A 23655-nucleotide genomic window follows, 5' to 3' on the forward strand; every position below is an offset into this window, starting at 1 on the left:
CTCTGGTGATCGACAGGTCGGGGCCTGGTGGACACCATGCCCGCACTGCACCCGGGGCAGTCCATGTTTTGATCCTGGAAATTGAGGCTACTGAGTGAGCCATGGGGACCAGGAGCCTGGCTGTGGTGGAGAAGTGGGTCAAAGCCACTGTCAGTGACCCTGTGGGGCACCGCACGGCGGAGTGGCCCGAGCAGAGCTGGTGGCAGGTCCGAGTGAGCTGCCAGGAGGCATACCTGGCTCAGGCCCCTGGGCTCCTGCGTGCCCCCTTCCAGGGTCAGAGTCAAGCGAATGCCGAGAGAACCAGGGTGTTGGCCAGCAGCCCACCTGCCCTGGTTAACTGTCCCCCTGGCACAGAGGGGCCGGTAGGTGGGTGGCCCCGAGCCCCCTGCATGACAATAGCACTCAGGAAAAAATACTTAGTTTAGTTTAGACTTAAGTCACATTTACACACCAAAAAACCACGTCTTTTTCATCTCTAGGTTTATCAAAACTTTATATTAAAAATATAAATAACTTTCATACAGAGTTTGAATCTATAAACACAAACCCATTTGCCTCTTTGAAAGGTGTTTTCAATAGTAGATGCTGATTGCTTCTCGGCCGTTTAGCTAAGATCAAGTGTGACAGCCCACACGCAGCCTTTGTGTTATTTCACACCCTTGGGTCCTGGGCTGTGTGCCAGGCCCGTGGTCAGCTCGCCCTTCCATGCCGCTGCTGAGTTTGGTTCTCACAGGAGAAGCAAGTCCTTGGCGACAGGTCCCACAGCGCTCCGGACCGCCCTGCACCCACTTCCGGGCCCAGGCAGCGTGCTTCCGGCTCTTCCAAGGTCTTCACTGAAATGATGGGGCTGCGGTGCGGCCGGCTCTACACCTGCAGCCTGTCTGCATCCCCAGGGCCTGCCCCGAGCAGCTGCAGACTGTCCTGGTCGGACGCGTCTGCCTCCTCCTCGCTCCCCGGCGGTTCCGAGGGGCGCTTCACGCCCCGCTGCCGGGACACTGCCAGCGCGTACTGAATGTTGTAGCGGTTCCAGTCACAGCTGCGAGGGCACAGGAGTCACGCTGGTGAAAGCGGCCAGAACCCCGCTCGCCTGGCACCCAACCCCCTCCTCTGTGACCCCGAGAAAAACCAGCAGTGGCCCCCACCCGCCCCAGCTGTTCCCGCCTGTCATCCCTGCCCCCGGGGTCTGCTGTCGCCACCCAGCCCTGGAGCAGCGGGCTTCAAGGACCCACTGTGAGACGTGCCCCTTCTGGCCTGTCCTCACTGCCCCTGCCCGTCCCTGGGCCTGGCCCCGAGGGCTCCGCCAGTCAGTCCCGCCCATGCCTGGGGAAGCGGTGGCTGTTTGAGAGCCGGCAGGGCGCTGCTTCCCACGCTGTGAGAGTAAAGACAGGAACCGCACGATCGTTTCGGTGTCGGAACCCCCCAGTGACGGGCGGACGGAGGGAGGGATGAAGCGCACCCCCGGGAAGCCTGATGGAGGCCGGCCAGCGTAGCCGGGCCCCCAAACGGCACACACAGCCAGAGGGACCCCGACACCCGTGACAGACCACGAGATGCGGGAGTTCAGGGACAGTGTGCTTGCGTTAACCACTCGAGGATCGACCCAGCAGGAGGCAGTGGCCTCTTGGACGGAGCTGCGGGTCCAGGGAGTGTCACGAGGGGGCCCTTGCCGGCGGGTGCCGGAGCCAGGGCAGGCGCTCTCTGCCTCGGGGTTCCTGCGGGCAGCCAGGGCGCGCGGGAGGAAGCGCCTCGGGAAGCGCTTGCTCCAGACTCAGGAAGGCCGAGGAGCACAGGCCAGGAGGACCGCGGGACCCCGGGGTCTGGACCTCCGGTCCCCACCTCTGCACTCGCTTGGTCCTTAGTGGGCAGGGAAGAGCCCCCAGGATAGGCCAAACTGTGAGGCCCTCGGGGCTCCCCAGGGGACCTGGCGCCAGGAAGAGCTGGGCTGTGAGCCACTGCGACCCTCAGCCCCACGCCGCACCTGAGGCCGGCCAGCCCCGCGTCCCACAGTGGGCCAGGGGTGTTTAGTTCACCAGCAGTGAGGGAACAGGCACCTCTGACACTGGTACCTTTTGTCCCCAAGTCAGACAACGTGGGAAGCAGCCCCTGGAGTGGAGCCGGCTGGCGACAGTGCCAGCCCCACGCTGCCCACCCACACGCCAGCAACACTTACAGTTTGGAGACGTCGTCCAGGTGGCGCTGGATGCTCTTCTGCAGGAACTGCACGGCCGGCAGCAGCGTCCCCGCCCTGGAAGAGAGGCCCCCTTAGCGCTCGGCAGCCACGGACGCCCCACAGGCCTCCCCCTGTGCCGGGCCTGCATGTCAAGGCCTCACTCCGTGCCCGTCTGCATGTCACTGTCTTCCTCGACAGAGAGCAGCTGTGACAGGGGCTCCAACACAGGTGAGCACGCGGTACCTGGACTTCAGCTTCTGCCCATGCGCCATGAGCAATTTTTGAGTCCAGATGAGGTAGAATTCTAGATGGCGAGACACTTCAAAGGATGAGGCCAAAAACTCAAGCACTTTCTCCACATATAGCTCAGGGAGGGAGGAGCTGATAACTTCAACTGTGGGAAAGGAAGAGACCCAGGCTCGCTGCAGAGAACCCAAATCCAGGCGAGCTCTGCACCCGCTGGGAGCCCAGGCCCCGCCCGGCGCTCACTCTCGTCCCAGGGCACCGACTCCAGGGCCTCCTGCAGCAGCTCCCTCTCGTTGAGGCGGAAGGCCATGAGGACGGCCCTGGTGAAGTCCCGCTGCCGCAGCGCCGCCCGGACGCGCCCAGGGGTGACGCTGGTGTCCAGCTCGAACGGGTCGAAGAGCAGCTGGGCGTCCAGGGAGTAGATGAGGAGCCCCTCAGTGGTGGTGGCCGCCCAGCAGCGCCCTGCGGGGTGAAGTCGGGCGGCCCCCTGAACGGCTATTCTCACCTCGCGGTGTTTAGGGAACGGGTATGAGACGCGGTCCCACAGTCCCCAGCGCAGCAGCACAGAATGGGGACGCCTTCCGCCTGCCCCAGCCAGCAGGTCCTCCCGGGTCGCGGGCGCGGGCCGTGCTCCCGAGCCAGTGTGCAGGCGGGAACGCACGTGTGCACCCTCCCGCCGAGCCGCCACCGGCAGGCTCCCTGCCGGGGCAGACACTCCGGCTTCGCAGGCCACGCAGGCTCTGCTGCAACGTCTCAACTCCACCGCGGACAAAACGCAGATGTGTGCCTGGGCTGTAAGCTGATTACAGCACCAGGTGTCGCTGAACCTGTTCCTTGGCCACAGCCTGTACCCCTGGCCCACATGCCGCCCTGTACTTTACTGCTCCTGCCACCTGTGCTGGGGAGCATAGCTTCCAACCCAGAGACAAGCCCGCCCCCTGCACCTGATGGTCCCAGGCCCCAGCCCACCCTGTAGCCCCTCGGACACCGTCCGCGGACACTCGGTGGCGGCGGGGGCAGCAGGCGCCCCCCCGGGATGGTCCCCACTGGTGCGTGTGAACGGTGCTCGGGGTGGGCGCCCACCTCCCCGTCTCCAAGCCCAGCCTACCCGAGGTCATGGCTTTCACAGCTGTCCTCTGGAGAGGACGGACAGCCACATCTCACCCACGTGGGACAGTGCAGCCCAGAACCAGCCAGACGCTCCGGGACCAACCTTGTCCCCAGGAACAGAGCTGACAGGCCCACCGAGCACACTGCAGGCCCGACGCCGAACCCGCACCCCTTCCCATGCCAACCGCCCGCCGCTCGGGGCTCACCAGTGGGAGAGAAGCGGAGCGAAGTCACCCTGATTTCAGGTTTGAAGTGGCGAGAGCTCATGTCGCCTGCAATATAAAGGAACCGCTTGTTCCAGGCGGCACACCCCTTTCCACGCACCAGACGCGGCAGGGCCCTCGGGGCCGCTTCACTGTGGAGGTGGCCACGGGCGCAGGCGCGGCAGCCCCAGCCCTCCCACCCGGCCCCAGACAGCGGCAAGCTCTCTGCCTGGGCCCCAGGTGCTGCTTCGCGGGCGCCTCCGGCTTCCGCGGATGAGCCCTTGGGGCAGATGCTCCTGCGGGCGCCAGCCTGGCTGGCAGATGGCTCGTTTCCTCCAGGGAGAGGCCTCCACCCAGCCCAGGGCCGCGAGGCAGGGTGCGCCAGGCAGCTCGGGAGTGAGGGCCCCCCCTCCCCGGGTGCCAGCGCAGAACCACCGGGTGCTTCGTTTTCAGCTTAGCTTTGTAAAGGGCGACTCGCCCCGGGTGAGGAATTCAGCAACACAGAAACGACCTGGCGGGGAGTCTCCTGGCTGCCCCGCCCCCAGCCGCCCGGGCCCTTCCTGGAGCCCGATTGAAATACGCTGCAGGGGCTTTCGACCTCGGGGTGGCCGATGTCTGGGGCCAGGTCCCTGTGGTCCTGCAGACCCCGACCTCCCCACATTCAATACCAACAGCACCCCCCCCCCAACTTGTGACAATAGAAACGTCCCCAGTCAGGCAGAGGCCACCACTCTAACTACAGCCGCGCTCTCGGCGGGGGTCTCCAAGACGCCAGCAGGTGCAGAGGAGTGAGCACACTGTGTACCCCCCCGCCGGTCGCCCGCCAGTTGCTAAGGTGCCCTGGCTCCCCGAGCGCAGAGCAGGCCCCGCGTGCCCAGAGCGGGCTCGAGCCAGGGCGGGAATGAACGTGGCCTGAGCCGGCACCAGGCGAAGCAGGCAGGCGGCTCGGCTGCTGTGGCACAAGCCACGTGTGGGCTTTCTGGCTGACGGGTGTCCCTTGATGGTCTACCCAGGCCCAAGGGTCCCGAGTCCACTGCCCTTGTCCCGGTGAGGCACGTAAACCCCTCAAGCCGCCTGGACTGCCTGCTCCAAGACGCGAGCCCTCCTTGTGGCCCACACGAGGGACGGCGGGCCCTGGGGCTGGCCTGGCCCGGGGAGCACGTCACACCCGCGGGCCATGCGGCAGCGCATGGTGGATGGCCTCACCCCCTGGACTCCAGCCAAACCCCACGTGCGCAGCGAATGCTCGGACACCAACCGGCACCGCGCGACGAGGGGGCGGGACCACCGTCACCCAGGGCAGGAGGGTGAGCAGGGCGGCCTGCGACGGCCGAGCCCACGGAGGACGGAGGTCTTCTGCTCACCTTTCTTGACACCTGGCAACGGTATCGCGACTCCGCCCTCCTCCGCGGCGTCTTGATCGATTAGCGCCAGGTTGCCAAACTCTGTCATTTTCTTTCGGTTCAAAAATTCCTAGAAAACCAAAAGCCCAGATGTCTCGCTGTCGGAAGTGAGGGGTGCGTGTCCCCAGCCCTGCTTGTGTGCGTGAGCACTGGAGGAGAGCCCAGCCCTGCCTGGAGCACGCGCAGGAAACACGGACCCCGAGAGGAGACGGCGACAAGCCCGTTTCACAGCAGAACCTCCCCCAGGGCCTGGCGCTGCTGGGCCGGAGTCCCCACTGCCACTGCAGAGCTCGGATTCTCCACACAACCTCCGGAGGGCAAGTGGGGTGCACACGGGGGTGTCTGCCGACACGCAGGTGCCCACCTGCAAGGCCCGACCTGGCCCCATGTCCTCAGAAAATGCCGAGGAAGCTTCCCCCAGAAACACCCAGAAGCTCATGGCGTGACACAGACCCGTGCCGGGGATCCCGAGAGGCCCACGGAGCCAGGCCGTGGCGCACACGCACCTCCATGGCGTCCAGCGACAGGTTGCAGGAGATTGCAAACCTCTTCCTCAGGACCTGCTCCTTGACGTGGTAGATGCACACGAACTTGGACATCCCTCCGGCCAGGATGCTCTCGCCGTCCGCGGAGTAGCACAGAGTGGTGAAGGCCCTGGGCGCAGGGGGGGCGGGGCTCAGTGGCCACACGTGTGCCCCGACCACGGCACGCGGCCCCGCCGCTGCGGGACCCTGGCCTGCAGCTCCCACGGCGCAGGCCCCGCTCCTGAGGCAGCACCGTGCCCACGGACGGCGTGGACTGTGGCCTCCCCCAGGCACGACCGCCACGTGCCGGGGCCGTGTGGCTCCGGCAGGGCCTGTCCTTGTTGGAGTCAGAATGAGAAGGACCCCCCCCCCACGCCCACTCCCTGGGGTGTCTCAGTCCTGTGGCGCCAGAAACTGGGCATCTGCTTGCTCGTGGGACTCGAGACAGTGACCCTGGACCTGACGACGGATTCTTACACGTGACACCAAACTCACGAGCGACAGAAAAATAAAGATGACCTGGCTGTGCTTCAAAGGGAGAAACCTCTGCACTCCGAATGCCGCCCCCAAGAGTGACGCCGATGCAGACGGGAGAAGGCGTGTGCAAACCGCACGCGTGACGAGGGCCTCACGTTGCGACACATGGCGGCCTCTCACGCCCCGTGATAGAGACGGGCGCCCCAAGTGAAACGGGCCAACGCTCCGGGGACGCCCGTCCCTTCGCCGCCGTGAGAATGGCCAGTGTGCCCGCGAGAAGGGGCGCAGGGATGTGGGTCCTCAGGGAGTGCAGATCAGAGCCCCGGAACCCCCCTCGTCTGTCCCCCCCAGGCTGTCATTTAGAACGACAGACGGGGCTGGTGGCCATGTGGGGAATCGGACCCCCCCACCCCCACCGCGGCTGCTGCCGCCTCTCTGGGAACCGGCCTGGCGGTTCTCAAAAACCAAAACAGTCACCCTGTGGCGGCCCAGCATCTCCTCTCCCAGGGACACTCCGAGAGAACTGGACAGAGGCGCCCTCACGCCCTTGTCCCCGAGGGCTGCTCACTGCAGCCCACCCGCCTCAGCTCCCGCACTGCGCCAGGGCGGAAGAGCGCCCGCACTCCGCCGGGCCGGCTCCCGAGCTTCGGGGGACCGACCCAGAAGGTCGCCCGCGCCCCACATTCACAGCCTGCGGCGGCCGGACGAGGCACTCACTTCCCCTTGGCCGAGTGCTTGGCGGTGATCTTGTCCAGCTCCCTCCTGCCCGTCTTGAGGTCGTGCCTGCCCTCGATGGAGCCCGTCTGCACGGCGTTCTCGGGGTCCCAGAAGGTGATCTGCGCGTTCAGGGTGGCCACGGCCAGCTCTGCACCGTCGGGGCGGAAGGTCACGGCCAGCGCTGCGAAGAGATGCGGAGTCGGGGCCTGAGAAAGGCCCTGGGCTCCGGCGGCCGCACCAGTGCTGCGGGTCCTCATCACTGGCTCCCCGAGGGACCGGTCTGGGGGAGGGTTGGGTGGGGGGCACGTAGGCTCTCCTTGATAAATTCCAGTTTTCCAGGGAGGCCCCGGGCCCTAGCACCCACAGCTCAGAGCCACGTGGCTGCACATGTGGGCAGGGCCCCAGCTGCCACAGGACAGGCACGGCAGGCCCGAGCAGGGCCAGCCTGGTGGGAGGGTGCAGGGTGGGGGTGAGGCCGGGCAGAGAGGCGTCACACAGAGGTCACGGCGAGAGCCATTCCGAGGGAACTGCAGGACAGACTAGACACAGAGTAAGTGGAGACGGAGGTCACTGCGGAGACCCCACAAGGACGTGAGGCACCAGCCACTAAGAGCCCAAACCGGAGCCGGGCAGTGGGAAGCAGAGCGCCCTGCAGACACCTGCGAGCCCCGCGGCCAGCAAGCATGTTCGGGGCCAGACGGCAGTCAGTCTTGGCTGTGACCAGTCCACGCTGCCCGCAGGGGACAGCAGCCATGCAGGGGACGCCCAAGCTTGACAGGCTTAGACACAGGCCACGGGACTCTGGGCAGCAGGGCCCACCCGGCCTGGCCACGGGGGGCCTCCCGCACCGTGTTCACAGGGACGACAGCGAACCCACAGGCAAGTGTAGAAGGCGGCGGGAAGCTGCAGCCCCAGCCCCAGCTTGCTCTCCTAGGGGGCGGCCAGACACCAAGGGACAGGCCTGGGCCTCCGACCCCCGACAAGGGGTCCTGGGGTTACGTCCACACACTCGGCCCGGACGGGAAGAACGGGCAGGGGCCAGCCTGTCCGGGTGGCGACCCCTGCCGGCCGACCCCGCCACGCAGCTCACCGTCGGAGGTCAGGGCCAGCGTCTCCGTGGTTCTCCAGCTGTCCACCATGTCCCACAGACGCACCGTCCGGTCCCAGGAGGCACTGGCCAGGACCGACTTCGTCGGGCTGAAGCACAGACCGCTGATGGGCCCCTCGTGACCGGACAAGACCTACAGCCGTTCACAGGAAGGGGTAAGAGGTGAGCGCCTCGGCAGGCGGCCCGCACTGGACCAAACGTGCAGACTGTGGCCATGGAGACACGGCCCCTCTGCGCAGCCACAGCCGTGGGGTGGGGGCGGGCGGGCCAGGCCAGAAGACCTCCGCCCCACCGGCTCCCTCGGGCCACTGGGAGGTGCCCTCACAGCAGGGCGCGTGTGGCCCCGCACCCACCCGGCCCCCCAGAGCACGCTGCCCGGGACGAGCGGCTGACCTCCAGCAGCCGGCCCGTCTGCATGGACCAGAGGAAGATCTCGAAGGAGTCCTGGGCCCCGGCAGCAACGATCTCCCCACTCGCGTCCACTGCCACGCAGGAGAACTGAGTGGGCCGCGGGGACGTGAAGGTGCGGAAGTTCCGGTACCTGCCGGGAAGAGAGGCCCTGGGCTGGCGGCGCCGCCTCGGGCGCTCCTGGGGCCCCGGTGCCGGGCTTCGCCCCGAGCCTCCGCCTCCGCCGCGCGCTCCCCAACAAGCCCGGCCTTCAGCCCGCCTCTCGCAGCACAGCAGAGGGGCGACCTGCTCTGAGCCACAAGGTCACCTGTGAAGGTCAAAGGCCCGCACAGTCCCATCCATGGAAGAGGTCACGATGACGTAGCCGGTGGCAGTGAAGGTCACGCCGGTGACCCCGCTCGAGTGCTCCGTAAAAGTGACGAAGCAGAAGCCGCTGAGGGTGTTCCACACCTTGACCTGCGGTGGGGGGCGCGTGACAAGTGGTGGGCCCAGGCGGGGACCCCCCCCCACGCGCGGGTCCCGCGTGGGCGCCCAGGCCGGGGGAGGCCGTCTGCCCGCCTCCCTCACCCCATGAGACATCTGGGGGCCGTGGGGGGCTCTGTGGCACCCCAGGAGGCACAGCGAGCACCCGCCCACATCAGACGGCAGCCGCTAGTAGCACCGACCCCTCCGCTCAACAGCTGCAGACGCACAGGGCCCTGAGCCCCCATCGGGGACAGACACCTGGGCCCTCCCTACGCAGACCCAGCTCGGTGTGCCAGCCCAGATGGAGTGAGGCGGCCCCGCGCACGCCAGGCTGAAGGCTGCCGCCGGGGCCTGGCCACGGTGTCCCAGCCGGGGGGTCGGGACGGGGCGCCCGCAGCTCCTCCCGCCCGGGCCGCGACCCCCTGCCCCCTGGCCGGCCCGGCCGGCTCCTCCCGCCCGGGCCGCCCCCCCCCTTGCCCCCCTGGCTGGCCCGGCCAGCTCCTCCCGCCCGGGCCGCGCCCCCCCTGCCCCCCTGGCCGGCCCGGCCAGCTCCTCCCGCCCGGGCCGCGCCCCCCCTGCCCCCCTGGCCGGCCCGGCCCAGGCGGCACAGCCCCACCTTGCCGTCGTCCCCGCCGGTCACGATGTGCTGCCCGTCGGGGGAGTAGGCCAGGGACACCATGCTGTTGGGGTGCCCCTGCTGCTTGAGCACGTAGGACTCGCTCTGCCACTCCCACACCAGCAGCTGGCCCAGGCCTGCAGCGCACATGGGGCGGGGGGCTGGGCACCGCGCACGACAGCCGGCCCTGCAGGCCGGGCGCACTGCCTGCCCGGGGTTCTGGGTAGGCTCGTGTGGCCCCGACTCATGCTGCCACCTTGACAGCCCGTCCCACCAAGGCAGGCGCCCGCCACTGCCCCCCACCCACGTGAGGGGGCCCAGCGAGGAGAGCCAGCCTCCAGAGTCCCCCGTGGGCGGAGCAGACCCGCTGTGCGGCCTGCTGCGGCCTGCCAGGGGCGCCTTTGCTCTGCGCGTCCCACTGACCGCTCCTCCGCGCGGGCGCCTCCGCTGCCATGCCCCGCCCGCACGGCCCCGCTCCGACGACTGGGGGCCGCGGTAGGACCACGGGCAGCCGATCCAGCGCGGGACCGCCTACTCGTTCTCACGACCCAGCCGAAATACGGACCTGAGCAGCCCAAGGCGATCCAGTCCCCGGAGCTGTTGATGGCGACGGACTCGACCCTCTGATCCGAGATGCTGAGGGGAAGCAGGACTGGTGAGCTCGGGAAGAGCCCCGCCCACCCTCGGGGCGCGGGCCTCCCCTCTGCCTGCCGGCTCGGGGGTGCGAACTCGGGGGCGCGAACGACTCAACGCACTTAGAGCCCGAAAACCCAGGGCGGTGCCTGAGTTCGAAGCCGCGAGGCTGTGTGATTTTTATGACACCGGTATTTTCATTTTCTGTCCCAAAGATGCAAAACAAAAATAAAAATGGTCCATGGCAATGCCACCCTGCATGTGCCCGATCCCGCCCGATCTCGGAAGCTAAGCAGGGTCGGGCCTGGTTAGTCCTTGGATGGGAGACCACCTAGGAAGACCAGGTGCTGTAGGTGTAAAAACAAATGATAAAACAAAATAAAAAAAATAGGGGACTGTAAGCTGACAAGGTCCTTGCAATCTGTGAGATCAACCAAGGGTTGCCTCCCTTCAAAAAATAAAATAAAAATAGAATAAGATAAACAAAATAAAAAATAAAAATGACGACCCCACGCATGGGGCCGAGGCCCGGGGCAGGAGACTGTGTGTCTGAGCCGGGGCCTGGGGCAGCATCGCCTGAGGCCCCTGCGGTCCCCCGCCACCTGGCCAGGATGACGATGAGGGCCGGTGTCTCGGGAGGCCGTCCTTGTGGCCACCGCGGACTCCAGGCCCAGCGGCAGGGGTGGGCACACACGGCCTCGCCCACTCTGCCATCGGCCCGTCAGACTTGCGAGCACAGGAAACCACGGCCGGCAGAGCAGAGGCGCCCACCTCAGGGAGTGGATGAGGTTGAACTCCGGGAGCTCGTGGAGGTGGAAGATTCCGGAAGCGAAACCAGTGACCAAGAGATGGGTCTTCTTGTGATATGCTGCAGCTGTCAGGTTGTTAAAATCTCCTTCTTTGTTGAAAAAGTACCTGTGTTGACAGGACAGCAGAGTGGCGGAAGGAGGAGCAGAGGGCCAGGTCGGTCGCATGGCCCCGCCCGGGACCCACGGGCCACGCAGGCGGCAGCCCTGACCACACTGCCTCTCGGCCCTGAAGACGCCCCGCTGCCCCGCGCCCGTGGCTCTGCCCTCCTAAGCCTCCCCGACCTGCAGAGGAACAGCCTGGTCCCCGTGCCTCCGGGTCCCCGCCCAATGACCCGCCTCCGGGCCCCTCTGAGGCCCGGGAGCCCCCGGGAGCACCCCGACTCAGCCCGAGAGGGCGGGGACGTACTTGGCCAGCCGGGAGTACTTCACTTTGCCCCGCTGGTCCTCCGCGGCCGGCGCGGCCTGCCCCCGGACGGTGGTCTCCCGCGCCTCGTCCTCCTCGCCCTCGCCCGCCTCCTCCTCCTCCCTCCGCTGCAGGTCTGCCTTCCAGCCCCGGGGGGGTTTCAGCCTCAGGCCCTCCGGAGGGGTGTCGCACTGCCACACACACAGGGCTCCGTCCTGGCTGAGCGTGTACAGCTGCAGAGGGACATGCACAGGTGGCCGCGGGGCACCCTGGTCCGCAGCCCACGCCGAGTGCAGGCGGCCGGGACAGGACCGGTCTTCGCCCTGCTCCTTCCGCCAGAGCCCGCCCTGTGCACGGGGAGGGATGGCTCCCAACGGGCAGCCCGCGGCCACCGCCGAGTGCCCTGCAGCCCCGCGGGGACCCGGGGGAGGGCCCAGCACCCCCGTCGCGGCCGTGACCCGGGACGCGGCGGCTCTGGGGCCGGGCGCGGGGACGTACGTCCAGGCTGCTGGACTCAAAGAAGCAGGCCACCACGGCGTCCTTGTGTCCCCCCAATGCGTAGTAGATGAGGTTGTCCCAGCGCTCGGCCCCGAACACCCACGTGGACATATCTTTGCTTCCGACCGCAAAGCACCTGGACAGAAGGACACGGCTCATCCCTGGGGCCCCCGCCGGTGCCGCCCCAAGCCCGGGGCAGACACTCCCAGGTGGCGCGTGGAGACAGGTCAGGGGTGCTGCCTGAATCCATCCGTGCATCTCCTGGGACCAGGAGTCTCGGTGGACGTGTGTCACTGTCCTTCCCAGGGGACAGCCGGAGGAGCACCGAGCACTGACCAGCGAGCCCTGGGCGCTGCCTGGGGAGCCTGCTCCTCACACCTTCCCGACCCACCGAAGACCCCAGCAGAGCGAACTCTGCTTACGGCAGAAACAGGCCCCGTCGGGAGCGGCCTCCGCCTCTCTGAAGACGGGAGAGGCCTGGCCTTGGGGCAGCCCGCCTATGTTGCGCAGACCCCCGTCCCCTGGGAGCGAGACCACTGTGTCCTGCTGACCACTGCCTGGTGGCCCCCAGAGGACGGGCGATCCCGGCACCCAGGCGGGGAGGAGCCGCCGACGCCGACCACGGCTCCGCAGATGCGGCGGCCCGGATGCAGCCCACACGCAGGGACAGAGTTTGTCAGGGACCAGGTTCTGCTCCCTGGTTTCAGTGGCCAACGGCAGGTGGTGTGGACCCCACCCCACCCCCCTGGAGCCCACCCTGCATCCGGCCCCCAGGGAGCTCAGGGCAGGACACTGCGGAAGCTGCAGGGCACCGTGACGGTCACCAGCGCTTCCCCGCGAGCGGCTGGGCACGGGCGTCCCTTTCGGCCCATCCGGGTCTCACCGGGAGTCCTCTGTCCAGTCAATGCACGTGGTCTCATCGTACGGCCCAAAGTAGGTTTTGTCCAGGACGAACGCGTTGAACTCCCGCTTCCTCCCGGGGGCGTGGTACAGCTGAGCGATGTTGCCCTTTGTGACGACAAACTTCCTACGGCAGAAACGGGAGCCACTGACACTGCGCACCGGCGAGGCCCGAGGCCAGCTCGGGGCCTCCGGCAGGACAGCCAAGCTGCTCAAGGCCAGTTTCCTACGACAGGCAAAGCTGGGGGCCTGCCTCTCACCGGCCCCGAGTACCCGTTCTCCTATAGGGACCCAGGCCAAAGGCGGCCGGTGGACAGTCAGGGAAGAACCAGACATACCCTGCGGGCCCCGCCACACCTCTCCCCAGAGCAGAGGCCCCACTGGCCAGTCGCCAAGGCCAGGACGAGCTCAGATAGCCGAGTGCAACCGCAAGGAAGACGCGGGTCCTGCGCGACAGCGCCCCGGGGCGCTGGGCGCCGCTCGAGGGGGTTTCTGAGTGGGACGGGGCGGGCTCGCAGCCAGCACCTGGGGCCGCCCCAAGGCACGACTGCATCTGCCAGGGGCGAGCAACCTGGGAACAGGCTCTCTTCCCTGGGCCTTGAACCTGCCCACACGACGCGCTCCTCGCTGTGACTTTGAAGCCAGAGCTCCGTCACAGCCCCGGGAGCAGGAGAGGGGAGGGGCCGCCTGCGTGCCGCCCTGCGGGGCAGCACCCTGGGTCTCGGCCCTGCCTGGGCGCCGTACCTGCCGTCAGGGGAGAAGCAGACGCTGTGCACAGAGCCCTTGAAGTGGAAGTGGTGGAGCACGGACCGGCACAGCAGGCTGACCAGCAGCGCCTCCCCGCCTGCAGGATGCGACAGTGGCCAGCACGCGGTCACCGACGGGCGGCGGGGCCGCGGCGAGGCTCTGCGTGCTTGCGCTGCGGGCAGCAAGGCCCCTGCCGCGTGCAGCCCCGCCGCCGCCCCCCGGATGCCAATGCCGGGGGCACAGAGCCGGGGAGGGGCCCGGGCGCGTCCACCCGCACACGCCCGCGCCCCAGACGTGGATGCACCAGGCGGGGAGGACTGTGCCGGCTGACACCGCCGGCAGGACCTGGGGGCGGCCTCGTCTCCCCTGGCGCCCGCACCCACCCCTGCACCCACGTCATCGGTCACCACCCCGTGCCACCGGCTCCTCTCCCGGCCTCGGTGGTTACCTTCATCGACGACGATGGCAAGGCGGCCGTCCGGGGACAGCCCCACACACTTGATGTTGTACCGAGTGGCCAGGGGCAGAGTGTTGGACTTGTTGCTGAGAGAAAAAACCAGAACCATGCAGTTGGCCTCGTGTCATCAGAGGGGAGGCGGGCCACCAGCCCGCCCGCCCCACGACACGCCACTCCTGTCCGGTGGGACCGCTGGGCCAGAGCTCGTCACTAATCCTCAATTCCTGCTGAAGGGACAGGAAATAAGACGATGTCCCAGAACCTCAGAGACGGGCTTTGGCGACGTCGGCTCCGCCTCTGGGCCCGCATCCCAAGAGGATTCTGCGGACGTGTGAAGCCGGACACTGGAGAACACGCCAAGTGCCCGATAGAAGGGGCTAACCACAAGGACAGCACGTTGACAAAAAAACTGCTTTTACACAAATTGGAAAATGTGTAAAATGGAAAAACGAGTATGTTAAAAACAAGTAACGCTTGGGTTCGATTCTAATTTCATCCTTTATTTCCCAAATTCTCTTCGATGAACGTGATTGCTAATCTGGAGCGTCCCTGTCAGATGTCACTTAAACGACAGTGACAGCAACGACCACGCCAGCAGCCAGCCCTGGGCACGCCCCACGCGGGCCCTGCTCTCGGGCCCTGCTCTCGGGCACTTGGGACTGTCCCAGGGGCAGTGAGGCCAGCAGAGAGGGGCAGGGGCCCAGGCAGCCTCGCGGCAGGAGGCTCTCCACAGGCCGCAGCGGTCTGGGGGCGACGGCTGCTCAGGAGTCCCCCACTTCAGAAAGGAGCGTGCCCAGTGCTGGGTCAGGACGGTGGGAACCGCGTGGGGAGCACGGCGCCAGGCGGGGTCCGGGGCGCCTCCCTGCCCCCTGCGCCCCTGCCCACAGCTTAGCGAGCGACCCGGGACGTCTGCCTTGAAAGTGACAACACGGGCTGTAGCTCAGGAACCGGAGGCGGAGGCTGGGACGCCTCGGCCACCTCCACTCCTGACCCGCCAGCTGCACAGAACCCGGAGCCCTTAATTAACGCGTCGGGTAAGAGGAAACCGGGGAAAACACCATCGACTTGTACACGCGGACGACAAAGCCCGCGGCTGTCAGCGCTGCTGCCCCACACTTACTTCTTAAGGTCGAACACGGTGATTCTATTTCCCACGGGACTGATGACTGAGTTTCCATCGCACGTAAAGTTTAAGTTGCCACATCGATACACCGTCCCCAGCAAATTTGAAAACTGGAAAGAAAACAGCGTCTCAACTCCAGAAAAGAGCTAAGTGCGGCATCCGGGCAAAGAGATGGTGCAGAGCCCCCGCGGGGTCCCTGACCATCCCCGGGTCCCTCCAGGCGTCCCCTGGGATGCTTTCTGGCCATGTACGTGGCCCAGGCCTGAGAAGGAGGAAGGAGAGGTCAGCCCCAGGCACGGCCCCCCGCCCGGCACTCACCACGGGGGGCAAGGGCACCGTGAGTGTCGGGGAGGCCTCCGGGGACAGGAGGTGTTTGCCGGGTGGAGGGGAGGCCAGGACCCACGCATCAGGGAGGGGAAGCTGTAGGCCTCCAAGTGCACCTTGGGGTCAGGGCATCCTGAACGGAGGGGCTGCCGGCATCCCACTTATCAGCGCGTTCACTGATCGACCACCACATGTGAGCGCTGCCTGGAGCGAGCTGTGTGCACGGTCTTTGCCCCCAGGGCCCTCGGTCTGCCCAGCAGCTGGGCACTTGTAAGAGGGACATAACTACTGAGTGGCGGCGGGAGCGGGGGAGGGACTTCGGCGGGTGGTCAGGGAAGCGCCCTGGGAGGGGCCGCCTGGGCGGGGACCTGGCGCAGGGCCCCAGGGTGACATCCAGAGCTGCAGGCCAGCGAGGCTCGAGGGCATCAGGGAGGCAGGCGATCTGAGGCAGAGGCTTGCCGCGGTCCCAGTCCCACTGTTTGAAGACCACACCAGTGACCGCGGAGGCCGGGGGAAAGCAGGGAGGCCGCGCAGCCTTCTGTGCTATTCCATACCGAAGGCGACGGTGACCCAACCAGGGAGGTGACCCCAGGAGTGGGGAGAGAGGGGATCAAGTGCAGGCCTGTGCCAGGGGCCGGCTACGGGAGGGAGAAGGAGCCCCTTCTGGTTGGGGTCACAGGGGAGTGTTGGCGAGGACGAGTGTCTCAAGGGCTGGGCGGATCTTAATAACTGCAACTCTACGCAATGCTAGAACGGAGCACAGGGTCTTGCAGATGAGCTTGACCTGAACCCCAACCGGGTGAGTTTAACCAACTGCAAAGACGACAGCAACATGAAATTCACAAAACGGTGTGTACAAGTAACAGCTTTGGGAATGATCACCCTGTCTCCTTTACTTGTCATGAATAAAAGCAAAAACTTTGTCTGCCAACAAAGTTTTCCTTTGGCTCGGACACCCCAAGCTGCGAACGCACTGTGTTCGGCCGCATCAGCACTCTGAGGGGCAGGTCCGAGGGTCAGCGTGGCGCAGCGGGGGTGTAGGGTGCAGCCCCACAGGCCCTGCGCGGCGCTGGGGCCCCCCAGGGGGGATGGAGGCAGCAGGCGGCCGCGGCGCACACCTCCGCGGGCCAGGCCGGCAGGTGGCCACTGCGTCCATGACCGCGCGCCGCGGAGGCAGAGACAGGCGGTGACGGCGGGCGGGCGCGGCGACCCGTCTCGCGCCGGGCAGCGCCCGCACCGCCGCCGCGTCCCCGCGGCCTCCGGGCGGCGGGCGGGCAGCCCCGGGCTGGCGTCCGTGCGCCGCCCCGCGCCGCCGCCTGCGGGCCGGGCCGCCTCTCCGCCCCGGTGCAGGACGCCGCTACCGCTCGCGGCCCGCGCCGCCGGCCTCTCCTGGCCGGCACCGGGAGGACACTAGTGCCGGCCTCGAGCCCCCGGGCCCCGTTCGCCGCCCCCGAGGTCGCAGGTCCCGGGCAGCGATGCCCCCCTCTGCTCTCCCGCCCCGCGGACCCACCGGAGCCCCGGCCGCGGTGGAGACTCACCCTGTAGGCGAACTTCATCGCGCTGCCGCACGTGCGCCGCCGCTGTCTCCGCGGCCGCCCGCCGGCCCGCAGCAACCACTTCCGGGGCGAACCGAGACCCCGCGCCACAGCGCCCCACGCGGCCCGGAGGAGCGGCGCCGCCCCCGGAGGAGCCCGAGGCCGCAGGCCCGCCGGCCCCCGCCCCCCGCGCCCCGCCCCCGCCCCCCCGCGCCCCGCCCCGCCCCGCGGCGGAGCCTGCCCAGCACCACCCGTTACCCCAGCCACGCCCCCCTCGAGGGCGGAGCCTGCCCCGGCACCGCCCCATCACCCCAAGCCACGCCCCAAAGCGGAGCCTGACCCGGCAGCACCCCATCCCGCCCCCCGAGCCACGCCCCCGAGGGCGGAGCCTGCCCCGGTACCGCCCCATTACCCCAAGCCACGCCCCTAAGCGGAGCCTGACCCGGCATCGCCTCAGCGTCACCCCATTACCCTGTCCGCTCCCCACCCGAGGCGGACCCCGCCCCCCACGCCCAGAGGCGGGGCCTGAGGTCACGGCTCCGCTCCCGCGGTCGCATTTGTGGGATTCTCTAGTCTCAAGGGCTCGAGCTGAACGCGCTCCGCGGCCCAGAACCCTTCACAGAAAGTGGAAAGGTCAGACTCCGCGGCTCATTTAATAGCTTTGGGTTATGAACGGGGGCCAAAAAGAACAGGGCTCTGAATCAAAGTTGAAAACCACTTTTCCGAAATAATTGTATTAGTGATCCTAGCAAATATTAGAGGCAGTTACCTTGTCAAATGTTAGGTTGGTAAATATGTTTACAAAACTCAAAAACTCTGAAGACTCAAATGTCTTAGTTCTTGTGAGCTACTGGATAATAAATGATGAAAACAATCCCTAATGCTGTTCCCCAAAGTGAATAATCTACACCTAGAGTCGGGAACCAGGATCAGAAAAAGAAGAAAACTCTTTGACTCCACGCACGCAAACTTTCATACTCCATAGCAAAAAAACGAAGTTAAATCATCAGTGTCTTCTTAAAATGTGTATTTTCATAATTATAATGCTTACATTTTAAAGTCTTAATACAATACAATGGTTTTAGTCTAACGATATATTACAGAATGTGAAAAATGACTTCCGTAAGTAGGAAACCATGAAAATAGAGTACCTGCAGCGCCAGCCACCAATGTGTCACCTTTCCCAGCCACAGAACGCCAGCAAATTGTGTCGAGGCTTTCTGGCCGTACGGCCTGACATGTAGGATTAACACATTTAGAGAAAGGGGGCATTTTCATGAAGAGTCAAAGTTTAAAATCATTTGGATTTAAAGATCACAGATGACAAGTAAAACATTTGAAGCAGCCCGAAAGTTTAATAAAAGAATGCTTTTATTAAAAGTAGTATAACTTCAGTTTATATACATCCCTGGAGTCTTAATTTTATAACCCGATCTTATCTTAAACACTATAGAAAGTTGGGAGAAGCCCGTGGGTATTCTCTCTACTAGCTCTTTGTGAGATCTCCATCCTCGCCCACCAAGAATTACTAACACGGGACCCAGAGCGGCGCAGCCTGTGCCGACAACACACTGTTGGCAGAAGTCATTTTCAGATTAAATACAATAATTTTCACCTTATAATTAGATGTTATAATTTTTCCAATCATAGGAGATCCCATGAAATTCACCAAAATTATAACTTTTCTTTTCCATTTGCTAGTATTCACATGTTCCACACTATTTGTAAAATGGCTGCATTTTGTTTTTTAGATAGACATTTGATATCTGGCTTCACAATTATATAACAGCTGCTACATCTTTATTAACAAAACCAGCTTGTCTCAAACACATAAGCCTTATTTTAAACACAACAAAAATCCATTTACGGTCTCTAGTGAAAAAGAAAATGACTTGAAGTTTTGGGTGACATTTTTTTGTGTAAAAAATAAAAACAAACAAAAAACCACACTCATGTAATTTAAATCGTAGAAGATCTTTTGGGCGATTAGAAGAAACAAACTTGTGATAAATTTGATCTCATTCAATTTCCAGATAATAAGAAACCACCATAAACATTTTAGATCCCCCCTTCGTTTTTTCTCTCTATATGTACTTAGAGCATTTCGTCCTGGGGTTAGCACCCAGACACAGAAATCGAACAGAAATAAGGTGATCATTTAATCCCACTCCCGCTCCCGGAAGCAAAGGGAAAGTGACGTTATGCATGGAAGGAGGGTTTGTTCCCTCGGCTCCGAGGCTCACAACACCCACCAGAACCTTTTCTGACACCATCAGATCTCAAAGATCTCTTCATTCACAGGGCTTGGCAGATCTGAAGGGCAATCATTAATTTTTACAATAAAACAAGTTTATTTTAGAAACCCTAAACTATCATTATATTCTGAAGTCCTAATTTGCCTAACTAGTTGACTATGTTTATTAGTTTTAAACTGCTCATAAGGAAGATTGATTTCTGGAACGTTTAATCAAACACACAAATATTTATCTTCTTCACACACTTCTCCAATTCCCATAAATGGAAAAGACGAAGGGGGAGATCGCACCACCTTTACTTGCTGGATGAGCAGACGGACGGCGCACAGAAGAGTGACGACCGCTCTGCTGTGCGACCACCGATCTGACCTTCCGTCCCCACACACCGGCCGCTCTCGAGCAAGCGACAGGTGGGGCCCGCAGCAGCCGCAGGATGCTGCTCCTTCTCTAAGGCTTCACACATTCGAGGTTACCCGTGAGGCTCCACCCTCACTTGCATTGATCTGGTTAAGTTAAATTTCAACCATATTTTCCCAGTGAATTAAGAGTTCTCTATCTCATATGTACAAAAAGACATCGCTTTGGAGAGCTGGAAAAGGTTTAATACATACAACGCTTATTTACAAGCTGTGACCTTCACACCAATAAAAACATTTATTTTGTCCTTGATTTTTGGTGCAACTTATACATAAACATTACATCAGTTAGTTTGTATTTTTTCAAATAATAAGTCAACCATATGTACAATTAAATTTACAACCAAAAGCAAATTAATCCATTGGTATGGTTTGACTATAGTTTAGTGGCCCTGTAGAGACTATTCCAAGACTTTTCTCCCTCCTACAACCTGACTAGAAATACACTGAGAGTACCCCTCTAATCTTCATTTAAATGGAACCTCTTAATTTTTAAGATTGAAGGTGCAAAAAAAAAAAAATATTGATCATATAGTTACAATTACACGTAAAGACTTTAAGTTTAAAGGTGAGAGAAAACATATTAACCCCCACACATATGATAATTAAAATAAATATATTTAATTTCAAGTGCATATGTTATTAATCAACATTGAGGGAAAAAGGGTTCCAGGAACGTTTATTCCCGAACTGCTTCGATAACAACCTGTTCCTTCTGCCCTGTTCTAGTCTTCTCAAAGTACCTTTAAAATGGCTCCAGGGAACAAGTGCTCCAGGTCCCCTGGCCTGACATCCCAAGGCACAGAAGGGGCTGCGTTCCCTCCCACCCCACCCTCGGCCCCGCCCACCTGCCCCAAGGGTGTGATTCTAGAAGAGCGCAATGAGATGAGCTGGAGTGAAGGCCTGTGTTACCCCTTAGGCGTCTTGCAAAGCCACCTGGTCCAGAAACCGGGCGCTGTGTGACCAGAAAGGCGCACGCACGTCACTAACAAGGCTGCGAGGCCAGCTGCATCTCCCTGAGGCACCGGGCCTGTCAGGAGCCAGCAGCCTGACCGCGAGGCCCCCGGCGGCGTCCCGTGGGCACGGAGTGAGGGGCAAGGACGTGGGCTCTGGCCGGCCCTGGGGACAGCAGGGGGGGACAGGGAGACGAGGAGACGCTGCGACGTGACACCACGGAGGACACAGACAGAGCGCCGGGACCCCACCGGCCGGCTGCACACGGAGACCCTCCGCCGCCTCCGCGGCCAGGCGAGGCCCCAAGTCTGCTCAGAACCGGCGAGCCAGAACCCCTTCACGTGTGCTCACAGCGGGCCTGGGCGTGTCGGCCCAGGCGTGGTCATGTGACACTGACTTCCAGGACGTGGTCGTCCTTGCTGGGGATGACCAGGACCTGCGTGCCGGCGCCGGAGTTGAAGACCTGGCCGGGCGGCAGCGCCTGCAGGCGGGGCATGGGCAAGCCCTGGTGCTCGCTGCTGCTGGCCGAGTGCGCGCCGCCCCTGCTCCTGCCGCCGCCGCCGCCGCCGTCCAGCTGCTCGTCCCCCTGCTTGTCCACCGACAGGCTGTCGTTCTCTATCCAGCTATCTGCAAAACGCACACGAAGTGAGACAGAGGCCGCACGGCTGCGAGCCCTCCCCTCCCCTCCCCTCCCCTCCCCGACCCTCGGTGCAGCAGCACGTTCGCCGAGCCGGTGGCCAGGGCCTGTCGCCCTGGCTGGGTTCTGAAGTCCCCGCGGGCACCGGTCGCGTGCTGTGAATCCGCAGGCCTGCGCCCCGCCGGTCCTCACCAGCATCCGGCTGTGCGGAGTGCGCGGAGTGATGCGGGAGGTACTTAAACAGCCTGACGTCGGGAAGGGGCAGGTGACCCGCGAACAGCGGCACCACCTCCATGTGGACTCTGTGAGTGGCCTGAGCGGCCACCGGCATGCAGATGACTCCAGAGCTTTTCCCGCACACCGCCCAGTTGCTACTGTTGTCGACCACTGAAACAGAGAGGGAAACGCTGGTTCACACCAGGGGAGGGCGTGCGACATCATCGCAACACAAACATCGCCGGCTCGTGGCCGTGCGCAATTCGAAGCCGGAGCACACACCCTCCGGCTCAGCCTCGGAACTGCACCTGCCCGTGAGCCACGCGGAACCGAGGTCCACGTCCCACGCGCAGGAAGAGCACGCTTCCCCGCCAGTCGGCAAATGGACGACGACTCAGCTCTGACAGGATGGGACGTGACGTCGCAGCCTTCGCCTGAGGCTTCCAGACCACGGCTGGGCCGGCCGTGCGGCGAGGAATGGGGGCGGGGCAGGGTGCTGGCGTCTGCTAAGTGGAGGCATCAGACCCGTGGGTCTGAGTGGCAGCTGAGGACGTGCTGCGCTGACACACCGCCTCCGCTGGCACGTCGGAGTCCTCACGCGGGCCAGGCGTGGCTACTAACACCACTATGAAACACAACCGTGATGGAATTCGGTGCACTTCAAACACCCCACGGAGCGGTCATTCCCAAGTACACAGGACTTTGTCCTCCAGTAGCAGACCTAGCCAAAAGGTCACAGCATCCCTGTCACAGGGACACAAAGCAAGAGCCCAGGAGCATGTGACTAGAAGTTCCATGGGCAGCAAAAGGGATCACAGCTTCCTGCAGCTGGCGACGCGGGCACTTTCGAGGCCGATGGTACCGAGGACGTGCAGGGGTATGCAGAGGACACACGGCATCTGGAAGGGGCATGCTGGAGCAGCGCATCCCAGAGCGTGGTCCTCAGGACACCGGTGACGTCCAGAGCCACCTGGCACCCCTGCTGTCCTCGCTGTGCCACTGCGGGCCCGGGCGTGACCTGGGGCCCCAGGTAAGGGTCGCGCGAGGCCTGCGTTCCCCGCCACCAGCCGTGGCTACCCCGTCTTGGGTACTGGCAGACATTTTCTTGAAAACGAATGGCATGCGTCTGTCACTTCAAAGAAGTGGCCAATGATACAATCCGAAACTCTGATTGAAAATCAGAATTTGGGAAAACTTGCACTTGCCACTGTGAACCTGACAGTGTCCTTATAATCCAAGACCATTCTGATGATGTCAAAGTGAGCCTGAAGCCACGTGACTCGGCGACCGTGTGCGATGAAAGGTGCCAACACGGGGCCTGTGTAACTCAGGAACCGGGCGTTACAAAATGACACCTCGGCAGGAGAGCCTTTCAGAATGCGAGGCAGATCAAAGGAGCCTGGAAAGGTCACTCGTGTGACTTCAGGCTCCACGCTGTAACTGGCCTGTGGACTGCGCCGGGTTTTGGTGGAGTATGGAGAACATCCAGCTCCCTAAGGCTGCTGAAAATCCCTCCCGTTTCGAACTACGTAAGTGTGCGGGACTGGAGTCTCTTCGTGGGCTTCCGCCAACAGGAGGTGTCGCCACGGACGGAGCGCAGCAGGTGGGAGAGCCCCGTCACCTGCAGGGCCCGGTGGGACATCAGAGAGATGTGAAAGAATGCAACAACGTCATTCTTCTCGCTACTTCGCTTTGGAAAACAGTTCTGTTTTGAGAATAACATCATGTAATGGGCTATTATTTTAAGTAAGTAAATAAAATATATATTTGACTCCTTAATGATTTTTTAGAACATGAAGGGTCCTGACACCAAACACGGAGAAGCGTGACGGAGGAGCCAGGCCCTGGCGGAGAAGGGCCGCAGAGGGCCTCAGAGGGCTGTCTGGAGCTGTCGGCGATGGGGCAGGAGCCTGTGGGGAGGGGCGAAAGGCAGCTGGAGGGAACGGGGCAGGAGCCATGAGTGAAGGACGCCCGGCCTACTAAGCGGTGGAGGCCAGACTTGCTTCAGAGTGACACGAAGGCCCTGAGTCACAGCAGAGGACAGAGGACAGGGGACAGGGCGGCTCCTACGAATGTGAGTTCAGCCAAAGTCCAACAACAACAGCCTAGTGCACCTGCAAGAAGAATGACTCCATGATAACCAAGTTCAACCTCTTACGAGCCTGGGACCACACCGTATAATGCGGCATTCCACGGGACCCTCCAATTCTAGAGAGTTCTCTTTGCATAAGGAACATCACACTTCGTGAGAGACTGGATTAGCGCGACAGGAGAACAAGAAGCCTCCAGACCCAGACCTAC

The 23655-nt window shown here is 63.1% G+C and overlaps 2 protein-coding genes and 1 pseudogene across 4 annotated transcripts in view; 1 reads left to right on the forward strand and 2 right to left on the reverse strand.

The window, feature by feature from the left end:
- Nucleotides 1-463: 463 nt before the first annotated feature.
- On the reverse strand, nt 464-16956 carry PWP2 (PWP2 small subunit processome component). Its single transcript, XM_016143506.2, has 21 exons — nt 16880-16956; nt 15015-15127; nt 13886-13980; nt 13435-13534; nt 12674-12817; nt 11791-11926; nt 11296-11525; nt 10852-10995; nt 10013-10083; nt 9448-9584; nt 8674-8822; nt 8352-8499; nt 7941-8091; nt 6851-7031; nt 5639-5786; nt 5094-5202; nt 3733-3798; nt 2660-2878; nt 2414-2564; nt 2171-2245; nt 464-1036 (listed from the first exon to the last, which is right to left on the reverse strand). The coding sequence occupies exons 1-21, from the start codon at nt 16895-16897 to the stop codon at nt 865-867; spliced, it is 2757 nt and encodes a 918-aa protein (XP_015998992.2). The 5' UTR covers nt 16898-16956; the 3' UTR covers nt 464-864.
- LOC118614919 lies at nt 10318-10436 on the forward strand (annotated as a pseudogene).
- A 1273-nt stretch (nt 16957-18229) lies between the features above and the next one.
- The window catches only part of TRAPPC10 (trafficking protein particle complex 10), a 68032-nt gene continuing 62606 nt past the window's right edge, over nt 18230-23655 (reverse strand). For 2 of the 3 annotated variants that reach the window (XM_036238085.1, XM_016143503.2), the window contains 2 exons: nt 21331-21525; nt 18230-21128 (listed from right to left, as the gene is read on the reverse strand). In XM_036238085.1, coding sequence (XP_036093978.1) covers nt 20884-21128; nt 21331-21525 — 440 coding nt within the window. In that variant the 3' untranslated portion in view covers nt 18230-20883. The other variant, XM_016143504.2, reaches the window with a different exon arrangement.

Source organism: Rousettus aegyptiacus, unplaced genomic scaffold (assembly GCF_014176215.1).
Source record: "Rousettus aegyptiacus isolate mRouAeg1 unplaced genomic scaffold, mRouAeg1.p scaffold_m13_p_20, whole genome shotgun sequence".
In the NCBI taxonomy this organism is placed as follows: domain Eukaryota; kingdom Metazoa; phylum Chordata; class Mammalia; order Chiroptera; family Pteropodidae; genus Rousettus; species Rousettus aegyptiacus.

Coding starts and splice junctions, on each gene's coding strand:
- PWP2 (XM_016143506.2), bottom strand. Junction 10,996..11,295: donor AAGTACTCCCGGCTGGCCAA/GTACGTCCCCGC, acceptor CTGTCAACACAG/GTACTTTTTCAACAAAGAAG. Junction 1,037..2,170: donor CTGGACGACGTCTCCAAACT/GTAAGTGTTGCT, acceptor GTGCCCTCGCAG/CTGTGACTGGAACCGCTACA.